The sequence below is a fragment of the Saimiri boliviensis genome, chromosome 12 (assembly GCF_048565385.1).
Source record: "Saimiri boliviensis isolate mSaiBol1 chromosome 12, mSaiBol1.pri, whole genome shotgun sequence".
In the NCBI taxonomy this organism is placed as follows: domain Eukaryota; kingdom Metazoa; phylum Chordata; class Mammalia; order Primates; family Cebidae; genus Saimiri; species Saimiri boliviensis.
Genome location: NC_133460.1, coordinates 77,874,667 through 77,898,766, shown reverse-complemented (window position 1 = coordinate 77,898,766; position 24,100 = coordinate 77,874,667). Strand labels below are relative to the sequence as shown.

General features: G+C 46.3%; 2 protein-coding genes across 10 annotated transcripts in view; both read right to left on the bottom strand.

Annotated features, from left to right (window-relative positions):
* Window positions 1–1,378: 1,378 nt before the first annotated feature.
* CYP26C1 (cytochrome P450 family 26 subfamily C member 1) lies at window positions 1,379–10,868 on the bottom strand. The gene is made up of 6 exons (XM_003922387.3): window positions 10,244–10,868; window positions 9,462–9,686; window positions 8,708–8,983; window positions 7,207–7,362; window positions 4,624–4,953; window positions 1,379–2,639 (listed from the first exon to the last, which is right to left on the bottom strand). The coding sequence occupies exons 1-6, from the start codon at window positions 10,445–10,447 to the stop codon at window positions 2,262–2,264; spliced, it is 1,569 nt and encodes a 522-aa protein (XP_003922436.1). The 5' UTR covers window positions 10,448–10,868; the 3' UTR covers window positions 1,379–2,261.
* Window positions 10,869–12,168: 1,300 nt separating this feature from the next.
* Window positions 12,169–24,100, bottom strand: part of EXOC6 (exocyst complex component 6) — a 235,485-nt gene continuing 223,553 nt past the window's right edge. For 8 of the 9 annotated variants that reach the window (XM_074382588.1, XM_074382587.1, XM_010333272.2 and 5 more), the window contains 2 exons: window positions 14,613–14,725; window positions 12,169–13,425 (listed from right to left, as the gene is read on the bottom strand). In XM_074382588.1, coding sequence (XP_074238689.1) covers window positions 13,293–13,425; window positions 14,613–14,725 — 246 coding nt within the window. In that variant the 3' untranslated portion in view covers window positions 12,169–13,292. Of the gene's footprint in view, window positions 13,426–14,612; window positions 16,608–24,100 lie in introns of those variants that run through there. The other variant, XM_074382586.1, reaches the window with a different exon arrangement.

The following is a 24,100-nucleotide window of genomic DNA, read 5'->3' as shown; positions in this document are numbered from 1 at the left end:
GTCCCCCTTCCTTCTGGCCCCAGAATCCACCTTAAGCATAAGGTCAGGAGGGCACTGGCTTCCTTCTGGTTCACTAAGGGGTCAGCTCCGGCCTTGGCGGCTACTTCCCTGGCTCACTGGTTAGGTCCAGCTGCCCCCGCCTGTCAGAAGCTGGGTGGCAGATTGAAGTGGGCTGTTGGGAATGGTGACATAGAGGCTTTTGGCTTTGATTTACACACTGTTTGGAACCTCTGTACTGGAACGGTTGAGAGAGTCCTCAAGTCAAGCTAGGCTCATCATGAAAAGGAGGCCAAAGGGTTCAGCCCTACCTGATGGCTGCAGGAACAAAGGTTGGGGCAGAAGAGTGAAGGGATGGGGTGGGAAGAGCACTCACTGGGGAGTCCAGGAGCCTATTGCTGGGCTTCTCAGGTGAGTCATTCACCTCAATTGCGCCTCAATTTCTCCTCTGTGATAGAGAGGATGGTGAAGCAGTAAAACCAGAAGTCCCTGAAATGGTAGGGAGAGGTAAGCGCACAGGGACTGGAGTCACAGGAAAGCAGTGACTCCAGGGTGCAGTGGCTCACACCTGTAATCCCAGCACTTTGGGAGGCCAAGGCAGATGGATCACTTAAGCCCAGGTGTTTGAGACCAGCCTGGGTGACATGGTGAAACCCTGTCTCTACTAAAAATAGAAAAAAATTAGCTGGGCATTGTGGCATATGCCTGTAGCCCCAGCTACTCCCAGCTACTCGGGAGGGTGAGATGGGAGGATGGCTTAAGCCTGGGAGGCAGAGGTGGCAGTGAGCTGGTCATGCCACTACACTCCAGTCTGGGCTACAGAGGGAGATCCTGTCTCAACAAAAAGAAAAAAAAAAAAAAAAAAGGTCCCTGAAACCTGGAGACAATTCACAGCCCAGCTTCAAGGGTTATACTCAGAAAGAAGTCAGGGGAGCCGAGGCCCCAGGCTGCCCAGCTCCCAGCTCCTCTCTGGGTATACTCTGTGGTGGGTCCTTCCTGGCCTTCCCAACCCTCACCCGGTGCCTTCCCCCTCAGGGAGCAGCTGCCCAGCTAAGCCCTAGCTTCCTCACTTAACCACTCCTAAGACACTTTTTTTCTTGGCCTTCCGATTTTCGATACAAATATCTAAACCTTTCTGATTATGTCTCAACTTCCCATGAACCTAATCCAGCGTTGGAGACGTGTTGGTGTGCCTAGTCTCTATATACATGAGAAGATTAAATGCGTTCTTGAAGTAGGAATTTTTCTTTTTAAGAAGTCACCAGCAGAATCTAGTGACCTTGAGCCCTTTAGAGCTCCCACGGAGACCAGCAGAGTGGCCAAGACGCACGAAGCCGGAGGCCAGCTGCCAGGGGGCCTTCCGTCGGGCTTCCTCTGTGTGTTTTCTTTTCTTTCTTTTTTTTTTTTTTTTTTTTTTTTTTTTTTTTTTTTTTTTTTTTTTTTTTTGAGACGGAGTTTTTGCTCTTGTTACCCAGGCTGGAGTGCAATGGCGCGATCTCGGCGATCTCGGCTCACCGCAACCTCCGCCTCCTGGGTTCAGGCAATTCTCCTGCCTCAGCCTCCTGAGTAGCTGGGATTACAGGCACGCGCCACCATGCCCAGCTGATTTTTTGTATTTTTAGTAGAGACGGGGTTTCACCATGTTGACCAGGCTGGTCTCGATCTCTTGACCTCGTGATCCACCCGCCTCGGCCTCCCAAAGTGCTGGGATTACAGGCTTGAGCCACCGCGCCCGGCCCTCTGTGTGTTTTCTATGCCCCAAAGCCAGGCCAGGGTTGCGCCCACAGCTGCGTCCCCGCTGCTCTACATGGGTTGTAGGGCCCACCACGTGCTCGGGTCTCCTTGCAAGGTCCTCGAGTTGCAATATCTCTACTACACTACCACCCCTACTCCGCCTTCCCCATCCATGCACCCTCCCTGGATTGGCTCGGGAAGGGGAAGTCAGGCAGCACCTAGTGGGGATCTATCTACTCCCTCCATTCCTGCTTCAAGAGCCTGTAAACTTGGCCCACGACCTTTCCTTCCTCTGGGCGCGGCGCGCAGAAGGCACCTTCCCATGAGCTTAGATGCTTCTCTGGCACAGCAGCAGTGGCTCAAGCTCCACTTCCCTCGAGTCCGGCACACATTCGCGTTTGGTGAACGTTTGTTGAACGATTGTTGCACGAGTGAACGACAGGGTGCGCGACGCTACAACGGGGAGCTGCAGGTGGGTGGCGCTGCCTGCTACAGCCACTGACCAAGCCGTGTCCTACAGTGCAAGCAGGTCAGAGGCATAGCCCATTCCCTGCAGCCGAAGGCACGAGGGGGTGGAAAAAGAGCCGCAGCCCGTCCACTGGGTGCACAATGGGCACGGTCTGCATTGTGGGGAAGGCGGGTGTGGCCAGCTCCCAGCGCGCGGTACGCACCAGCTCCACAGCTAGCAGCTGGAGCACAGCCTGCGCCAGCTCCTGGCCGAGACAGCTGCGCGCACCGCCGCCGAACGGGATGTAATGGAAGCGGCTGGAGCTGCCCCGCGAATCTTCGCGCGCTGCGCCAAAGCGCTCCGGGTCGAAGCCTTCGGGAGGGCTGCGGTAAACTGCAGCCGTCTCGTGCGTGTCTCGGATGCTATACATCACGCTCCAGCCCTTGGGGATCTGGTAGCCCTGCAGAGAGGCGAGGAGACCAGCCTGACCACTAGGCACCTGGTAACTGGGGGCCCTGAACCGACCCTCCACCCCAGTGGAGGCTTTCGAAAACAGACCCTCCACCCCATCAGGCTTCCGAAAACCAGGAGGAAACCGCGATTAACCCGGAAACGAGAAAGCTCTGTGTTCCAATCTCAACTCCTTCACTGGTGAAATGTATGACCTTGGACTAGATGTGCAGTCTCTCTGAGCTTCAGTTTCCTCATTGAAAAAATGAAGAAGAAAATGCCCACTTTGTTGGTGAGGATTCAAATTAAGGAGTTGGCACATGTGAGTTGGTTCAGTAAACGGGACCTATTAGGTCCCCGTTTGGTTTTGTCTGTCTTTTTTCTTCTGACCTTGGATCAGGAGACCTAAATTCTAGTGCTGCACCTACCAGCTGCTAGGGTGGGAGAAATGCACATGACAATTCCTCGAGGTCAGTTCCATTGTAGCGCTCTTCTTTGCACTGAGCTGAAAACCTCCCATCCTTCCCATCCATCAGCTGGACAATAATGTTCAGATTTGGTACCCACACTTTAAGAAGGCGCACATGAGAATCAAACTGGCCAGTCCTGAAAATGTTGGAAGGCAGCTTTCATGATCCCTCTGCCCATTCCTAGCTTTTTCAACTATCTGGCTTTTTGATATGCCTTCCAATCCCCTCACTACACTGCTACCCTCATATCAAGTTCCAGGGTGAATACTCAAAACTTTCTAACTGGGGAACAGAACATCTTGGAATCATCCCAGGAGCTCTCTCTCCTCTCTAGACATCAGTGTTCTGGGAACTGGAGGGTGGCTAAGATCCTTTCCTGTCCTCTGCTCACCTCCTGGTTCTGTGCTCCCCTCCTGCTTCCCCTAAGGTCATGGAGGGCATTTTGGTGCCTGCAGAATGGAGCTTGCATTCCAAGACTGAGTCCCCTCCAAGACACTTCTCATCACCACCTTTGTCTGAGTCTGCTCTCTCTGTAGTGACCTCTCCCATCCTAACCTTTCACTGCTCCAGTTCAAATGCCAGTTCTCCAAATGTGTTGGTGTCATCCAGCACTAGAGATCACTCTCTTCACACCACAAGTGGGATGAGGCTGTCGGTCCTGGTCCCCTCCCTCTCCGAGTGTAGTTCCTCCAGGACAGAATCCCAGTCCCTTTGATGCCTTCCTAACCCTGGCACACAATATGCCACAAATGTTCACTGTGGCAGGAGGTGCCCATCTTTGCCTGGAGCCACCCAGCCACCAAGCAGGGGACTGCCATGACAGCCTTTCAGGCAAACACCCGCTGCTTGGCACAGCCAGATCCCCAGTGCCTGAGGCCACCACGGTACCCCCACAGCCCGGCCCCACCTGGATGGAGTGTCAGAGCTGGAAAGGACCAAGACAGCTTCCTTACAGAGAGTAAACCGAGGCCCAGAGTGAAGAGGGAACTGTACAAGGTGGTACGGGGATGGAGTCAGTTCTAGACTTTAACCTTGCTCAGCCCAAACCAGCCTGATCGGTATTGTAATTCTCCCCACCCCTGGAATCTGGCCCCAGAAGGAGCCCTGGACAGGTTGCAATGAGGGGCTCCTTGATCTTGTGAGGGAGCCAAAGGGGGTAGAGTACAGGACGTACTGAGGGGTTCTCTTTGTTCTCCATCCACACTCACTGGCTGGGAGGGGGTGCTACATGGATAAAAGTGTGTTTTTTATTCTAAAACTCCGCTCTCATTGAGTTGACCGGTGTGGACCACCGCCAAGAGCTGAAGTGTACAAGATCCCTAAGCTTGCCGGCTGGCCAGGCTTTGGTTCCTCAGCCCCAGATCGGGGAAGTGGAACAAGGCTCAGCCCATTTCACAGGACTGAAGGCTGAGGCTCGGAGAGCAAAAGAGAAGACCGCGTCGTCTGAGTCCCTCCGCCCTCCTCCCACCTGGGCGCCGCGGCAGGCGGCAGGAGGCTGGCTGTGGGCGGGCGCGGCGCACTTACGTCGAGCTCAAAGGTGCACAGAGCCGTGCGGTAGCCCCCGGACACCGGCGGCAGGAGGCGCAGCACCTCCTTGACCACGCAGTCGACGTAGCGCAGACGGCCCAGGGCTGCGAGGCTGAGGTCCGGCTCGCAGCCGCAATCGGGCAGGGGCCCCGAGCCGCCTCCCGCTGCCCCAGGTGCGCAGCCGCACGCGCTCCCCAGCCCCTGCGCCACCAGCTCCTCTCGGATCTTGGCAATGGCAGCTGGGTGCTGCAGTAGCAGCAGGACGAGCGAGGTGCTGGCACTGGCCGTGGTGAAGAAGGCAGCGAAGAGGAGCTCCACAGCTGACTCCTGCAAGATAGCCCGGGGCGGCACTGAGTCTCCCGCACCCGGGCGCTGACCCGACGGCCCCCCAGAGATGAAAGTTACCCAGATTTACTACTGCGCAAAGCCAGAGGCAGAGAAGTGCTATTCCTACCGCGACTATGTGCACCGTTTTGAAGTGGACTAAATCTCAAGTCTGCCACTTGGGAAAGTCACCTATAGCAACTGACATAATTAGGCTCTATCCCCCCCACCCCCCGCCTTGCGACAGTTCCCAGAGCGAATGTGGGAACTTATTCTGTGCACTCTCCTTGGTGCTTTAAGAATATTCACTCATTCCATTCTCAACTTCCCCTCCCCTCTGTGAGGCACAAATTGCTGCTTTTTTTATGGAGTTGAAAACGGAGGCTCCGAAGAAGTGCCCAGGGTCCTACAGCTAGCACTAGCAGCCGGGCTCAGCGCTCTTAACCACCTGTGGTGCTGCCTCCAACCCCAGCAGAGCAGCCTGACAATGGCTGCAATGCAGCAAAGGGACCTGCAGCAGCAGCAGCACCAGCCTCTTACCAAGGCCAGCCTCACCACTTCATCCTCTCTACCGCAGTAGTCCCAGGAGTCACGAAAGGTCTTCCTGGTCTGCTCTGCCTAAGAACGGCAGAGGAGGGACCTGGTGGCTTCATCCTCCAGGCTCCAGGGCTGACTCTCTGCCTCTGCCCTCTCAAGTCCCACCCAGTGTCTTCCTTGCTGGCAGCACCCACAGTTTGTTTCATACACTGATTCACGCTATCACAGGATGTACGTGTTCCTTCCCCTCCTGAACCTCGAGCACACCGGCTGTTTCGCTCACCACTATATTCCCAGTCCCAGCGTGGAGCCTGGTACTGAATAGGTGCATAATAATATTTGCGGAATGAAAGACCTGGTTGCCCACTAACCTTGCCCTGCACCAGACAAGAGGGTAACCGGGATAGTGACTCCAGAGCCCCCAGCATCCTCCCTGCCCAGCCCCCGATGTCCAGGCCAGAACTGAAGATTCCTGGCCAGTGAGTCTCTTCCTGAGAACCTGGAGGGTGCTATCACCCCTACCCAGCCCTGTCTACTCCTTTTTACTCTGCTCCCCTTAGCCCAGAAGAGTCCCTGTCCACCTGGCTCCCCCAGGACTCATGAGTCCATTGCTCATGTTCTTTTTGTTTGTTTGTTTCTGAGACGGGGTCTTGCTGTTGCCCAGGCTGGAGTGCAGTAGTGTGATCTCGGATCACTACAACCTCCACCTCCCGGTTTCAAGCAATTCTCTGCCTCAGCCTCCCAAGCAGCTGGGATTATAGGCACCCACCACCATGTCCAGCTAATTTTTTGTGTGTGTGTGTGTTTTTGTTTGTTTGTTTGTTTGTTTGTTTGTTTTTCTTAAGTAGAAACAGGGTTTCACCATGTTGGCCAGGCTGGTCTCAAATTCCTGACCCAAAGTGCTGGGATTACAGGCGTGAACCACCGTGCCTGGCCTGTTCATGTTCCTATTAGTTCCGTTCTCAGAAAAGAAGCTAAAGCTGAGCCCCACCCTTCAGGGATGTCTGGTAGAAAGTGGGAAACTGAGGCCCAGAAAAAGGATGACGGGTAGTTGCTTACGGAAGATTGAGGTCTCCCAATTTCTAACTTCCCCTCCCCCAAACATCACTCCTTTTTGGGTGCTGAAGTGGGTCCTGGGGCCATTCCAAAGCTTCCCCCCCTCCCCTCCAGTGCGTGTGTGATGTGTGTACATGGGGAGGGGTCCTAATTCTCCAGGAGATCCACAGCAACCAGCCAGACAGATAGAGGTGCCAGATGTCAAGGTAGCTCATAGAAGGAGAGAGGTGATTTTGGAAGGAAGAGGGGAGCTTTGAGGATGTGGAGTTTGATCCTGAGCCCCTTAGAGTTTGTACAAAAATGAATGATGAGGGCTTTGTAGGCAGGGGGACAGTAGAGGCAAAGGCATAGAATGGCAGAGAAGTGGGTGGGGAAAGAAAAGGGGAGAGAGCCGTTTGTGGCCAGAAACATACAAAGATGGGCCTAGGATTCTTGCCTTCAGGTCTCCTACTGACAAGGGTGGCAGGTGGCTGTAGGCTGCACAGCTAGTGAGTGTGGCTGAGAGTGACTGAAGCCCAGGTCTCCTCTTTCCCCTCATCTGAGGAGTGCCTCTGCCTCAAAGTGGGGCCACACAGGAGGTGGCTCTGGGGATGCTGTGCTGGTGTAGGGACCTGCTGGGGATGCAAAAGATGGGGGAAGGAGCAACTCCTCAGTCCCTCCTACCTTCAGCTCCTGCACGGAGGGCTTGTGGCCCAGCTGCCTTGCGCTGTGAATGATCAGGTCGAGGGCATCACCTGGTTCTGCAGCCTTGTCCTCATGAAGCTTCTCAGAAATGGCCCCCTCCAGGTGCCGATGCAGCTGGTCCCTTGCCCGGATGCCCTGATGTGCAGGGAGAGAAGAAAGATGGGGCAGGAAGGCTAAGGGGGCCAGGCCTGGCCACTTACCCAGAAAACCTTCTCAGCACTGGCTCTGCCAACATCCTGGTGATAACAGCCTTCCAGCTTAGCTCCTGGCCTGGCATATGGCTGGGTGCAGTAAATGGTTGGGGATATGTCCACTGTCCACAAACCATTCTGTCTTGATTATCACAAAGCCCCCTCTGAGCCATGGCAGAGTTTACCGTCATCTTGAGAAGATGCTGAGGTTCAGAGAGGTCAAGCAATTGCCCAGAGTCACACAGCTGTCCATGACCATGCCTGGCACCAAGCCCAGTGTGGCTAGGGGTCAGCCCATTGCCCTTTCCCTGCCCTAGGCTCAGGCTGGGGCATCTTGATGCCCCCGGCAAAGCTCTGACTTAGAGGACACTATTGGATGTTGTAAGCAGTATCCTCTGTAAGGGCACGGGCAAGAGGGGATGCCTCTCCAGAGTTCAGGGAACAGTCACAGCAAAAGCATCCCCCCAGGGAAAGCACCGTAATTCAGCACTTGAGTTCTGTAGTCAGAGGAGATGGGGTTCAAGTCCTGTTTCTGCCACTACTAATGGTACAATCTTGGTAAGTCAATAAAATAAATTTGGTCAATAAATTGAGAATAATAACACTTTGCAGGCTGCGATGATTAGATCAGAAAATGTATCTACGGTGATCGGCCTATAGCATGATCTTTTATACATATTATTTTTATGCAGGTGACTGAAAATCAGGGAATCAAACAGTGGGAAGTCCCAGAACAGGGGGATCAAAAGGCGGGATGGGGCATCATAGCTACTCTGCGGATCCTGCCCATTTCTCTGAAGTCTGGAGAGGCAGCAGTTCTCTGATCTGGAAACCTAGCGGGCTCAGGGCCGGTGGAGCCCATGCCCATCCCCGTGGGTCCGGGGCTGGTGCCGGGCTGGTTCAGGGCGCATCTGCAGCCCTCACGCTCTCCACGGTTCCGCAGCCATCGGGGCTTCAGAAGAGGTGATGAAGGCTGGACCCAGAGACGCCGCTGTGGGAAGGGGTCGGACCGACTGGCCGGACGCCTGTCACCGAGACTCCAAACTCTGGCGGCCCGAGCTTGCTCAGGCTGGAGGGTGTACGGGTCACACAAGCGAACCAGCACAAAGGCCAGGTCCAGAGCCCACAGCCGCGCCACCGCCACGACGCCTCCCACCCCGAGGCCGCCCGCCGTTATCCAGCAGAGGTGACAGACGCGCGGAGTGCGCCAAGGGTACCCCGTCTGGGTCTGGGAGGCCAGCCCGCGTCGCGGAACCTCGGGAAAAGGTCTAGAGCTGGGGCGGCCGTACCTTGCGCAGACCACTGAAGGGCACGTCCAGAGGCAGTGAGAAGAGGTTCTCCACGAGCTGTTCGAAGGTCCGGGCCAGCGTGGCGCACTGAGCCTCGTCCAGCCGCAGCCCCAGCAGGATGCGCGCGGCCATGCGGAAGGTGAGCGCTTTGGCGGCGTCGTAAACTGAGATCGGCCTTCGCGCCGCGCACCAGGAACGCACCTCACGCCGCAGCGCCCCCTGCAGGCGCGGCACATAGCGCTCCAGCGCGGCGCGGCTGAACACGCGTGCCAGGACCTGCGGGAACGCGCGTGATCAGCGCTGGCAGTGGTCGGGCCTTCTCTCCTTGGCGATTCTGGAATAGCCAGTAGGCCAGTTCCGGTCCTTTCCCCTTCTTCTAAGCGGCCCATACCTACACTTGCTGGCTTTTGCTTTCGCCATTTCTCCCAGTTCTTCTCTGAGGCACATAATCCCTCCCATCAAGGCTCCAGCTGCCATCTCCTCCAAGAAGTCTTCCCTGGCCCCTCTCTAGGTCTGAGTCTCCAGCGCTTCTGGTATCACAGCCACAGAAGATGGGAGATCAAAGAGCCCTTTAGCGCAGTCCTAACTTTATAAATCGAAGCTGAAGGTAACGGACCCGCCCAAGGCCACCCTCTCCTTATCAGGCACCTAGGTCGGATTCACAGTGAACGCAACACTGGGGACCCAGACTGACCCATTGCAGATGCCGGGGACCGCGGATCCAACATTTCCACTGCCCATTCCCTCCACTTACCTTGCGCCGCCGCTGATGCAGATCGCCGACGGCACCTAGCAGTGTGTGCTCGCCCAGCAGGATGTGCGCGCTCTGCGGCCACTGGCTGCGCACGAGGCGGTGCTCACCCAGCAGGATGGTGCGCACGTTCTCCGCGCCGCTGACGCGGATCACTGGCCTGCCCAGCAAGTGCGTCTTGAACACTGTCCCATAGCGCTCCCGGCGAGAACTGTGGAAGCGCGAGCCCTGCGAGCAAGGCAGAGCGAGGAGAGCTGGAACCTCTGGGCCCGGGCCGGGGATCTGACCCAGACCTCCCAACTGTCTTTTTGGACACAACTCCCTGCCCCTGGCTGCCCCTGCCTGGCGCGCCTACAAAACAAGATCCCCAATGCGCCTGACAACTACTCTACGATAATGTACATGCTCCTGTTCCTATTGGTGAGATGAGGAAACTGAGGCTCAGAATGAAGACGTGAGCGCCCAAGGACTCACAGCGGAGACAAGCCCCAGGCTCCTTTTCTACGCTTGCAGCACACGCTCCTCAGACCCCTTCCTAAAACCCCTTCCGTTTACCACCTGCATTGTGTCGGGGAATTGCTCTGGGGAGAATTCCAGTGACTTCAGGTCCCTTCGAGGGAACGGAGTAGGTGGGCAAAGGTGATGAGTTGTGCGCGCTTCCTGAGGTCGTGGGTGATGAACAGGGACTGGCTACAAATCCCGTGGGCATTGAGACTGAGGTGGGTCCAGTGGAAACCGGGAAAAGAAGGGATCATATAAGCGCTCGGGGTCGAACGACTGCTCACCTGAACTAACCAGTGCAGCGTTTCGCCGAAGAAGGGCCAGCCCATAGAGCCCTTGGGCAGAGGAAGAGTGGAGGCCGGGTCCCGGCTCAGCATCCAGCGGAGGGTCCATAGGTGCTGGGCTAGGCTAAGCAGCAGGCAAGTGCACAGGAGAGCAGTGCCAGCCGCCCCCAGCACTGACAGGCAGCTCAGCCCCCAAGGAAACATGATGAGTCCGCAGGGCCCAGGCTTCTCAGAGCAGTGTGAAGTGCTCACCTGTTCCGTCTGGAAAGAGCCTGGAGCTTGGGGGCCAAGCCCGAGATTTATAAGCTCGGCCGAGAACTCCGTTCTAAAAACAGACGGGCGGTGGAAGACGTCAGTGACTGTGAGCCCTTAGAAACGTGCCTTCCTCGAGGCCGGCGAGCTCTGGACATTTTCCCAGTTCCTGGGCCCAAATGCCAGTCCCTCTTGAAGATGCCTGCTGCCTCGGTAATGCTCACACTCTGCGGCACCTCCCACCTCCTCCCGGGCTCGGCACTCTTTGGATAGAAGCAGCGAGGGAGGGCGAAGAGAGGAGCAACTCACCAATGTTGCCAACCTGGTCTGCAGACCCCCGCCCCACCTCTCCCTCCTCCAGTCCTTTAACCCTTCTCGGCCCATCCTGGACACGTTTATATAGATATTGGTTGCCTCCCTAAGGACCGATACCGGTTCACACTACGTGACGTGTTTTGCATATTTAAAGCGCTCCACGCAGAGTGGTGATTGGTAGCGGTGGGCAGCGGCACACTCAAGGAGGGTGCTCTGAGTAGGGAGTGGCAGCCGCTGGGGTGCTTGGGCTGGGCTCGGGTTTCGCACGGGCGCACATCCTGGGGCCGGACCTGCGGGTTCGCACGAGAGCTTCCCGGCTCTTCGCAGGCGCTCAGAAAGTCTGCGAACCCAACGGGTAGAAAAGACCCGGGCTTGCGCCCTGCAGCGCTCCTGGCCCACCCCGTCGGCTGGCTCTTTCTGCGATCCCACCCTCGAGCTTCTAGGTGTCCCCCTCTCACCACTCCAAGGTGAAAGGACTAGGCTTTTCTCTCCTTCGCTACTATTTTCGGGGAAACTGCAGTAGCCAACGCCTGCGTTGGCTTCGCAAGAGCCCACTAGGGATAGCAGGGACGAGATTCTCCGACAGCTCCCCACCTCTCCCGGCTCTCTGATGTATCACGTCAGGTATCCTTCCATAGATGCCAGTTCCACTGCTGCCCTGGGCTTCATAAAGACGCCGTAAGCCTCCAGAAGTGGATACCCACAAGCACCTTTCCCGTATCAAGGACTGAATTCATCCTTCCCTCCCTCCCCCGAATCTGCCCGCGGACTCTTGTTAATCCACACTGTTGCATTTTGGACTTTGTGCGTCCCATCCAAGCGTTCCAAATGCCTCAGGACTCACTCGTCCTTGTCCCTACAGTGCAACCTGGGGTGTGTGGAAGGGTGCTGGGTGCTTGTATTATTGGGAAGAGTAAAGAGGACCCACAGTGTTCTGCTCCAGGCAGTGCAAAGGTAGCATCTCTCTGAACCCTGGGACGTCTCAGCCAAAGCAGGGGAGACACCCAGGTAGGCTGGAGGGCTGGGCAAAGCACAAGGGATAGCCACATTCCAGTCTTCAGAAAGAGCTAGCTGTTCACCGCTCCTCTCTTCCAGATTTTACTGTGCCTGAAGAATTACCACGCTTTTCATGTAATATCTTTAAAAACATGAAATACTGTGGATTAAGAGATGATCGAGAACAAGTGCATATATATATTATATATACTTATATAATATATATAATTTATATATATTACATATATAGTTTGTTTGTTTTGGTGCCACTCCCATTCCAATAACTAGGAAATAATATGCCTTTTCTCCAGGAAGCACTTGTTTTAAATCACCAAGCTCTTAATAGACAAAACAACAACGCATTTTCAACTTGCTCAGTATTTTTAATATTTCATCACAAAATCCAGAGATGTACCTGTAATTCTTTACACTTATTTTACAGAGTCAGGCATGGTTTCTTGCAGGCATAAATCCTGAAAAGTCAAAGGGAGGACTCAGCATAAATACGACAAAAAGGAGAATAAAGACTGGATTTATATTGCCATTTGGAACACGGAAACATACACAAAAGAAAATGTACATTTGTTTTAAGTTTTCCAGAGTTCATTTGGTTTGGCTTGTTTCCACAATGAGGATACAGTACTGAAATCTGCTATTTGAAGAAAGTAACCTGAGCCCTGTGGTAACTTCTGTGTGTAAGAACCATCTACCTTCACACAAGCTGCACCTGAAGTGGTTAGCCCCATTTTGTTCCTGTCCTCTCTTTTAACTGGAACCAAACCAAAGAAATCCAGAATGGGGTCAGCTAGAAGCAATATAGTTAGAAATACTAACCCTGATGAACAGAAACAACACTGCATCTTTAGAAAATCCAAAACCTTTTGTTCATATTCAGAATGATTAAATTAAACCACCCAAGTAGAACAAATAATTCACATTCTTACTGAGTTAAATCAAGTTTGATTTCAGGAAGCTTTAAAGATTTGTCTATTTCCCCCTCAGAATTAGCAGAATTAGAAATTTTGGTCTGCTTAAATCACACTGAGATGAAAATGAAAGCTAAAAGTCAGAAAATGGTAGGGAAATACTACCATATCAGACATGATTGCATTCCAAAGCCATATACTATCAAAAAACAGATTATCATTCAAGTCTAAATAGAAAAAAAACTTGAGTAGAGGTGTAAGCTTTTCAAATGTATTTGTAATCAGTTTCATGTACAATTTGTGAGAATTTAAGTATTACACTTCTGCATTTTTCCCCTAAAAGTGAAAAAAATGGTCATTTTTCCATATATAAAATAGTATTCGATTATTTAAAAATCCATACCAATGATATTTATTACTATTTCTTGTTTAAGCCCTCCTGTATCTTCTCTATTGTATTTTTAGATTCTGTAAACAAATTACTATATCATGACCAATACTTGCTCGAGATCAACGTTGAATCACGGATTTGGTGTCACTGAGTGCAAGCGACGTGAAGTCTATGCGTGCTGGGACATACCATTCACCAAACTTCTCAGCTGTTTCACAACTGTCTCTATCAGCTTCTGTTTGTCTCGATCATTCTTCCTGAATTGAGCAAATATATTGTTCTTTTTGCTAGTATCCTTCATCCTAGAAACATATGTGAATGAAGAAGCTTAGTAAAAGGAAATTAAAAGCTAAGCTGTCACAAGTTAAATATCTTGGCATGCTCTGAATTATCTCACACTAATCCTATGCTTGAAAAATATACTTCAAAGAAAGTAGGTACTAAATAAATATACAGATATAGCAACCATGCAAAAAATTCGAAGATTTTACATGCTATATTAAGTGGTATTTTTGCATTAGTATATACATCTAAAATATGCTAGATTTGGCACTATCATACTATTTTCTAATATTATTCCATAAAGTATGCTAAAATACATACCCTCTATAGACTCTGCTAATCACATTCATAGCAAGATAAGGTGAAAGGAAAATAGCATTAGAAAATGTAAAACAGCAACGTTTTTGGCTCAGTTGCATTTCGTGGCATTGTAAAATAAATTTACATTTATTTAAAACACTTCCTCTTGTCCATTCAAATCAAATACACCACAGATATTTTGAAATATAGGAAAATAATACACAATTTTAATTTAGAAATTGAAAATTTTAATAGTGATACTTTTCAATTTTATTTGTATTTTCTTATCCAGCAGCCCCCAGAATCACAGCAGATTTAGAGACTCCCAATAGTGATATTTTAAATGAAATATGATTGAGTAAAGAAAACGTCTGCCACATAATGAGAAGGAAAAGTTCATACCTAAATTTATGTTTAGTTGGACAAGATGCATCAGTAAATCCTATTACCTTGGTTTTTATTATATATTTTTTTCAAATCACTTATTTCTTTACCTGTAAACAATCCAAGTCCATAATGCTAAGATTTAGATAACACTGGTGGCAAACATTCCAATTCCTGGTCACATCTGACAAAATAACTTCTTTCCTGAGTTATAGATTTTTTAAAAAAAGAAAGCTCCAATTGTCATATCCCCAGTAAACATATTTCTAAGGTCAATTAAGCTTGCAAAGAATACAAAGGGAAAGATGTTTTGTTCATATCAATATAAATAGCCGTTGCTTATAAACTACACCAACTCTGAAGGGCAAGAAAGAAAGGCTTAACTTTTGGTCATTCAACTAGAGTGAGCTTTTAAGCTCCATCTAGACTTTTCTTTTTTGATAGGAATCTCTTGTTCTTCACTTTATCATTGAATCAAAAAATGCTGAAATGTCACACAAAATAGTTTTCAGAATATACTCACTTCTCCAAAAGAGTAAGGGCTGTGTTTGGATTCACCCGAAGGTACTTAGAAGCCGGCTGTCCATAATCAGCTAGATAAGTAGACCAATCCCAAACCATAAACAGGTCAAGGAGCTGAGAAAGATGGGGGAACATAAAATGTCAAATTATTTACTCACAATTAATACATAAATTAAGTATATACTATCCTTGGTCCATTTTAATATGGTGTGCTTCTTAGATGAAACAGAATGAGATTCATTTTTAAAATTTCATTAACTGCACTTTATAAGCAAAATAGATCTTTTTACTTTGTTACTAAAAGTGCCACGGGGTGTTTTCTAGTAAAATACTTTGTGTTTTCAAATAATTGCAAAATAATTAAAACACTGTTAATAATAATATATATCAACCCTTGTACTGATGTATAGAAATTTCATCTTTATGCATTACTCAACCAGTATCCAAATTTAATTAATAAAGGTTGCTGTACTATAACCTATACGAAGAATTTTGAAGAACTCAAATTGAACCTTTTTTACTCAGAGGTAAGTATGTTTACCTTTCAAATATGCTGTTTGCACCTAGGCTTTTTCCAATGTAATTTAAACCAAAAGCTCAGATAATCTCAATTAAGTGCATTAAACAACCTCTGCTGGATTCTCTCTGGTGATAGATCCTCGGTAGTATTATGAAATGAGGGCTTCAGGATTCAGCCTAACTCTAGGCTACCATTTTGTGTAAACAAACAACAACAAAAAAGAAAGCCTCTTGTTTCCCATGGTGTCTTAAAATTGACTGTTTACTTTATAATCTCCAGTTAGAATCGTTGTCAAATATGGAAGTAATCTTTTAAAAGCAATGCCATGCCTAAACCAAAGCACCAAACTCTTTATCCAACTTTAAAACCCTAATCCCCTTTAAGCCATTTAAAACCAACTTCCTATCCCCATTTGAATTGTTTCAGAAAGCTAAATGCTTTACTTACTACCTTCCTTTCGTTTTTATATTCTTTTTGTTTTAACTCGCTTTTTAAGTAAAGGGTCTTACTGGGTTTGCTTTCAAATGGAGGAAATATTTGCATTTACTCATGGGATACAAGAGCCGACCACTGCCTCTGAGAGGGATAAAACTCTGGGGTGATTAAAACCTTATAAAGAAAGGTTACCAGAAACTAGCTTTTCTTGGTGAAGGTAAAGAACTCGTTTGCCTCTTTCCCCATCCAATTTAAAGGTATTAATAGAGATTTTCTTGCAACAGGCAGAACACTGTATAATGAAAATATTAACCTATGAAAAGCCACTCTGTTTTCTTTCCGACAAGATACCATTCTGGCCCATTCCAAAAGTTGAAACACTGGGACAGAAGCTATACTGAGACAATGTTAAAGAATACACTGTCTGAAAAAGAAAAGGGAACTTAAAGTTCTGTGTAATTTTCACCTGTTGTTTGGCCACATTTTCCCCTCCCTTCACAAAGAGGAAAAGTTACTTTCATACACTCAGATGGTAGGAATGTAAATTAGTATAACTTCTCTGGAATGTGATTCTGCAATGTGTTTAGGAACCTTATAAAAATGGCCATTCCCTTTGATTCAGTAACCCTACTTCTCAGAATGCAACTTCAGGAAACAGACAAAAATTTATGCACAAAGATATTAATCTAAAAAATGTTATTTGGGTTATCAAGAAACTGAAAAAAGCCTAAATCTCAGTATTAGGAGACTGGTTAAGTAGTGAGGCATATCTGTATGATGACTATCATATGGTTATTAAAATTAATGTTTACATTGAATTTTAAATAACTTGGGATGTTTATGATAAATATTGCTACTTAAGTTACATAAAAACCCATCCAAAAGGACTGGAAGAAAATCTGAGAAAATGTTAAGAATGCTTGTTATAAGCTGGGCATGGTGGTGTGTTCCTGCAGTCCCAGCTACTCCGGAGACTGAGGTGGGAGAATCACTTGAGTCCGGAAGTGAGAGTCCAGCCTGGGCAACATAATGAGACTTCACCTGTAAAATAGTAATTTTTTAAAAAGAATGATTGTTATTTCTGTGATGAGATTAAGGTTAACTGTTATTTTCTTTATTTTTGTAATACTCTACAATGGGTATGTGTTAATACTATAGTTATAAATTAGGTTTATAAATTTATATATTAAAATAAATTTCAATAATGAACACCCCTCACAGAGTTGTCAATAGAAGCCTCATTTTCAAGGATTCTTCTTTCAGGTGTATAGTTGTATTTGCACAACTGTGCATGTGCAATGCATGGAGTCAGCAGAAATCAACCTCTTAAGGCTCTTTTTCTCTAGGCTGATTTACCCCCAAGTGGGAAAGGAGGAGCCTACTTAATGAATGAAAAACCTGCACCAACTCCAACTGTGAATACAGAATTGATTCTGCTACAGCACAAAACCAGACTGTCTTAGATAAAGAAACACTATGCTTACAATGTTCACATATGGTCAGATACTCATGCAAATCTCTTATATGCAAATTGCTAGAAATTACAAGAACCACAAAATTAAACCTACTTGCCCATATGTAGACAAATCTAATCTATGTGCTTTCATATTTACATTAATCTTTATTTATTTATTTATTTATTTATTTTTAAGACAGGGTTTCACCATGTTGATCAGGCTGGTCTTGAACTCGCGACCTCAGGTGATCTGCCCACCTTGGCCTCCAAAGTGCTTGGATTACAGGCGTGAGCCACTGCGCCCAGCCTACATTAATCTTTATAAAAATATTTATAGGCCAGGTGTGGTGGCTCACGCCTGTAATCCCAGCACTTTGGAGGCTGAGGTCAAGAGTTAGACCAACCTGATCAACATGGAGAAACCTCGTCTCCACTAAAAATACAAAAATTAGCCAGGTATGGTGGCGCATGCCTGTAATCCCAGCTACTCAGGAGGCTGAGGCAGGAGAATCACTTGAACCCGGGAGGCGAAGATCATGCCATTGCACTCCAGCATGGACAACAAGAGCAAGACTCCGTCACTCCATCTCTCTCTCTCCCTCTCTCCATATATATATATACATGTGTGTATATATATATATATATATATATATATATACACACACACATATATATATATACATATATATATACACACACACAGACATATATATACATACATATATATACACATATATATATACACACGCATATATATATTTATATAAATACATACTGTGCACAATTTACAGATATCTGTAGAAATTTTTTGTTTTTTGAGATGGAGTTTCACTCTTGTTGCCCAAGCTGGAGTGCAATGGCACGATCTCAGCTCACCGCAACCTGTGGTTCCTGGGTTCAAGTGATTCTCCTGCCTCAGCCTCGCCAGTAGCTGGGATTATAGGCATGCGCCACCATGCCCGGCTAATTTTGTGTTTTTAGTAGAGATGGGGTTGCTCCATATTGGTCAGGCTGGTCTCAAATTCCCAACCTCAGGCCTGCCTCAGCCTCCCAAAGTGCAGTAACTACAGGTATAAGCCACCACACCCAGCCTCGAGTTTGCAAATTAATAGTTAAGGAATTCATTGCCAATGCAGATAAAAAGGCCAACCATCTAGATAAGATTCATTTATTTATTCCATAAATATTGACTGCTCACCTATCGTGCTAGATACTGTGCTAGGTTAGGTACCAGAGATACAGTAATGGAACAAGACAAAATCTCTTTCCTCAAGGAGCTTACATTGTAAGTTGGGAATAAAAAGTAATCTTTTGAGTTAACATGGAAGAAATTATAAAGAAAAGTGATTCACACAGAATCCTAGTAATTTAAACTACAGTAACACATGAGGAAGCTACTATAAGTTTAATACAGAATAAGATAGAAACCATTAACTTATGTAGAAGCTGGTAAATGCTTGCTCATTCCGCTGTGTCTACCAATCCAATGGCCGAAGATCTAATGGCTAAGACATTGCCGTGTCTGTGTCCCAAAGACTACACATGAACATGGGCAGAGAGCAAAAATGGAGCCAGCAAGCATGCTGATCTCATATTGTTAGTTCTCATTTTCATGTGTCTAAGAATTTTTCAAATGAATAGTACTGCTGGAACAAGTAAATTGAAACAAACTTCAAAGCTGGGCAGGCAAGCTCATAAAGTGTGTCTAGCACAGTGTAACCATTCAGTAGCTATTCGAGAAATAACTGATTTATTGATGATGTCAGACCATTACTCCAAGTTTCCTTGGAAGCTTTTTTCTTAGGCTTCGTAAGTACAACTGTAGCTTATTCTGATAGCTCTCTGAAAAAGGCCAGTGTTGGCTTATAGACAAACTATGCTAAGTGAATATAGTGAAGTGACATCCCTCCATCTCTCCCAGCTTTTCATTGGGGTATTGATAAAGAGGAGAGATCCATCATGATACAGCATTGAGTCTAATGTTAAGTGAGTTAAATGATCTTCCTGGAGAAAGCAACATTAATATTTCTGAATGGTCTACCAGCCTCCTTCATCCATAAGAATTACGAGGTCATTTTTCACTTTTTAAAATACAGTTCTAGTGAAGGATAAAACAGAAAACCAGGACTTTATTCCTGGGTCTCACCTAACATTATGCCAGGCCAGATTTTATGGACCAAGCCCATTTCCACAGGCGGCTATCCATGCCTGTTCTGACCAAGATGACCCTGGTCTTTGATTGGGATGACTTAAAAAGAACATGATTCCTTTGGAGTTAGTGTGATGGGAAGGAAAGAGGAAAGTGGGGTGTTGCCAGGTACAAACATTGATATTCGCCTTCACTCTACCCCAACAGTTATTGCCTTGTGGACTGCCTCTCACAATTGGTTAGGCTTCACAGGATGCACTATGTTCTTAATACTAAGATCTACAGTATGAAAAATCTCACTTGTCTACTTCAAGTTTTGCTTCCTTCAGATGGCAATGCCCAAATAATATGTTTGTTATTAATCACACAAAATCTCTTTCAGTCTTGTAAATAAACAGTAGGACATGGTCTCAACAGGTGAATTTATTAGTTAACACATATATCTGAAGTTCAAAGATGTAGATCAAACATGAACAAAAACAAAAATCTCCCTAGATTACCCAAAAGCAATTTTACAATTACTTATTAAAGGATAAAGTCAGGCATATGATAATGAAAATCGGCATTAAGTTCTTTAAATGGGTTTCTTCCAATAGTCAAGTAAAGTAATTCTACCTTAAATCCTTTTGGGAAGTAAGCAAAGTATGGATGATATAAAAATGAAAAACCAAAATCACGTGCCTCAATTCTACCTCATCATGATTTATAAGATTATCTGAAATTAGTATCCCAAGATTTTTTTCACCAAGGATTCAAAAGTACCGTTCATAACTAATCTGAAAACATAAAGTGGACATATGCCAATATTTGTAAGTGAGTTGTACGTTTCACTTCCTCAGCATTCCCTGTGTGTGTCCAGCAAACAAAAAGATCAGCTTAAGGAAAGAAGTGTTACATGGGTGGTCCCATTTATATGCTTAAAATAGTTGAATCACTTCAGAATTACTGAGGAATTCATTTGTGTCAACCCATTTAGTTTACTGACAGTTTCCCATCCTACAGACTCATTAGATCTATGCCCAAGGAACTGGGGGTCTCAGACCCGTTGAGTTCACTTTATACAAATGACACAATGAATCTAGGCAGACTTAAAACTGTTTTATGAAATGCTTGAAGTGACTTTTTGCCTTTTGTAAAAGTGAACCCACAGTGCCAGGTCATTTTTTCCTTGAATCTGGTTTAGCTTTCTTTGTTTTGGTCTTTGGGGTTTTGCTTTTGAAGCACCTCAGGGGCAGTGACCCAGGACAAAAGACAAATAAAGTTAAGCCAACCTCAAGAGAAAAGCAACTGGGGATACCACGTTTGCTTTTGTAAACGTGAACAGTGACCTGGGGGCTCAGGGTCAACCTCAGCCCCCCAAGTTCCCTTTTCCAAACACTAAATCCACCTGGGACCTCAGCGATGCTTTGCGGATTCCAAAAGTAAACCAGGAGATCATTTTTCCTTTGCTTCCAAGAAACAAAGCTAAGGCCTGGGTTCCTAGAGTGCTCCAGAGATTTAAACAACAAAAGTCCTGAGGAAAAAAAAAAAAAAGTCCTAAACCCTAATACTGCTTAAAGAAAGAAACACTTGCCCTTCAAACAAATCCTGAGTAATTTGCCACTGGGAATTCAGGAAAAATAGGTCTTACTAAATTAGCTACATTAGAAAAAAATACAAGTCCTTTCTCTAAATATATAGTGAGGTCAAATGATGAGCTCCATATGATTTTTAAAGCACTGGATTTGTCTTCCTTTCTAGCTATCTGAAAACACCACATTTGGAAAACTCCACATGTAGCACAGAAGAGGATTTTAAGCAGCAGCCAGAAGGAGCACAGGCAAAAACTACAAAACAAAGAAGCCAAACAGTATTGTGCCTCCAGCCACCTACTTTTTGGCCTTTAGATGTTAACTGCCTTCAAGCTACCTTCTGGATGTGATGTACCCTCACCCAAGCCTGCCCTCTTCAAATGTTCCATCTGCCAGACTTGTTCTTGGCCAGCCCTTCCACTCCCACCTCTGTGAGGACTAGGAGTGAGCTCCAAGCACTTCATGCTGAAGAAACTGCTTAAAAAAAAATGATCTCTTTAAGTCACTTCACTCAGGTGAATTGTACACACAAAGATAGGATGTTCTTAAAGTTGTTTTTATGCCAAACTAATGTAGAAGTCCTAGATAACCTCTAGGTGGGTTTGGAATTTGAAGAAAAAAAAAAAAAGAGGCACACAGCAAAATTTACAAAATTGGATTTATATACATCCATATTTGCTTTATATTGATTTTTTTTTTTTTTTGGTCACTACCATGGGTAAATAGCATATAGATATATAGGTGTGAATTTCTGTGGTTAACTTATTAAAACTAATGTTATCAAATACATAGTTAATAATCAAATGGAGCATATCATGAAACCAACAGTTCACTGCCCTATTCAGAAATAACCATGTTTAACTCCTTACTTACTTACTTATTGTGGTTGTTGTTGTTGTTGTTTTGAGACAGAGTCGCACCCTGTCACCCAGGCTGGAGTGCAGTAGTGCAGTCTCAGCTCACTGCAACCTCCGTGTCCCAGGTTCAAGCAGTTCTTGTGCCTCAGCCTCCAAAGCAACTGGGACTATAGGCACAGACCACCATGCCCAGCTAACTTTTGTGTTTTTTGTAGAGATGGGGTTTTGCCATGTTGCCCAGGCTGGTCTTGAACTCCTGGCCTCAAGTGATTCACCCGCCTCGGCCTCCCCAAGTGCTGGGATTGCAGGTGTGAGCCACCATGCCCCTACTTTAACTCCATTTTTAGTTCTAGTGATTAGCTCACTATCCCTAATAGGCATATTTTTCTAATTTTGAATTTATTATTTTATAGCTATCACATATGAGAGTTTCCCTTACTTTATACCAGCTCTCTACTTGGGTAGCTATCTTATCATTTTTGTCTATTTTTGTTTTTATAACTTTAATACAACTAAACATCTATTTCTTGTTACATCACTTTTAAAGTTTTGTTTTTTTAAACAGCTTTGAGATGTAGCATACAGTCCACTCATTTAAAGGGTACAAATCAATGGTTTTGACTCTATTCACAGAACTGTACAATCAACTCAATCAATTTTAGAGCCCCTGAAAGAATTCCTATAGCCATTAGCAATCACTCTCCAAATGGGAATCACATAACATTTGGTCTTCTGGCCTGGCATGGGGGCTCGCACCTGTAATGCTAGCACTTTGGGAGGCCAAGGCTAGAGACTAGGAGTTTGAGACCAGCCTGGGCAACATGGCAAGACCCTGTCTCTACATACAATTAAAAAATCAGCTGCTGTGGTGATGCACACCTGCAGTCCCAGCTACTTGGGAGGCTTAGGTGGGAGGCTAGCTTGAGTCCAGGAATTGGAGGCTGCAGTGAGCTATGAACTGTACTACAGAATGGGCAGCAGAGCAAAACCCTGCCTCTATTTAAAACAAAACAAAACAAAACCTACCACGTGGTCTTTTGTAACTGGCTTCTTTTGCTTAAACATGTTTTCAAGGTTCATCATGTCGTAGCATGCATTATTACTCATTCCTTTTTACTGACAAATAATAATGTATTCTATAGATATACCACACCTTGTTTACCCAAACCATCAGTTGATGGGCATTTGAATTTATCTTTTTGGCTATTAAAAATAATGCTGCTATTAACATTTACGTACAAGATTTTGTAGAAAACTGTTTTCATTTCTCTTGGGTATGTATCTAGGAGTAGAATTTTGTTATATAAACCTTTTTTCCTTTTTTTTTTTTTTTGAGACAGAGTCCTACTTTGTCACTTAGGCTGGAATACACTGGCACGATCTTGGCTCACTGCAACCTCCAATTCCAATTCCCAGGTTCAAATGATTCTTTTGCCTCAGCCTCCCCAGTAGTTGGGATTACAGGCAACCACCACAACACCTGGCTAATTTTTTTATATTTTTAATAGAGACAGGGTTTCTCCATATTGGCCAGGCTGGTCTTGAACTTCTGACCTCAGGTGATCCACCCGCCTCGGCCTTCCAAAGTGTTGGGATTAGAGGCGTGAGCCATCACACCTGGCCCTGTATAAACTTCGAATAGGATCTTCTGACTTTCCATTTAGTAATATAACATTATACGCCTTATATAGAGTTTTAAAATAATTCTTTTGTCAATTGGGGTAAAATATTTATGTCACGTATTCAAACCCAAATGACAAATAGATATTTGACTAAAGTCTCCTGAAAGTTCTTTATGAATGCAGAAAGATGTATGTATGTGCATGCGAGTGCGTGCGTGCGTGCGTGTGTTTGAGAAGGCATCTTGCTGTCACCCAGGCTGGATGCAGTGGCACAATCTCGGCTCACTGTAACCTCCACCTCCTGGGCTCAGGTGATTATCCTGCCTCAGCCTCCCGAGTGGCTGAGATTACAGGCACGTGCCACCACCCCAGCTAATCGTTGTATTTTTAGTAGAGACAGGATTTCACCATGTTGTCCAAGCTGGTCTCGAAGTCCTGACCTTAGGTGATCTGCCTGCCTCAGCCTCCCAAAGTGCTAGGCGTGAGCCATCATGCCCAGCCAATGTTAATAAATTCTTACCAAGAATTTTTTAATCTGTTTTTGAAAAATAATAAAAACCTACAATTATTCAATAGAAGAAAGAACCTGTCATGTAATTTCCTCAAGTAGACTCACTTCAAATAGTTGACTGTGACTTAGATTTTTATAATACACATCACATGCACACTCAGAAACACACACACAGGCATGGCTTGTTTCTGTTAAGTGTACTGAACATAAGAGTTCAGCTTCCTCACATTGTAAGGTAGGTGATAAATGAAGCAGTAGTATTTTACCTAATTACTGAAACAAAAAATCTGGATTCAGTCTGCTCTGTGTCTTCTCTCTCACAATTCTTGCATCTAATTTATTGACAAATAGTACCAATTTACCTTCCT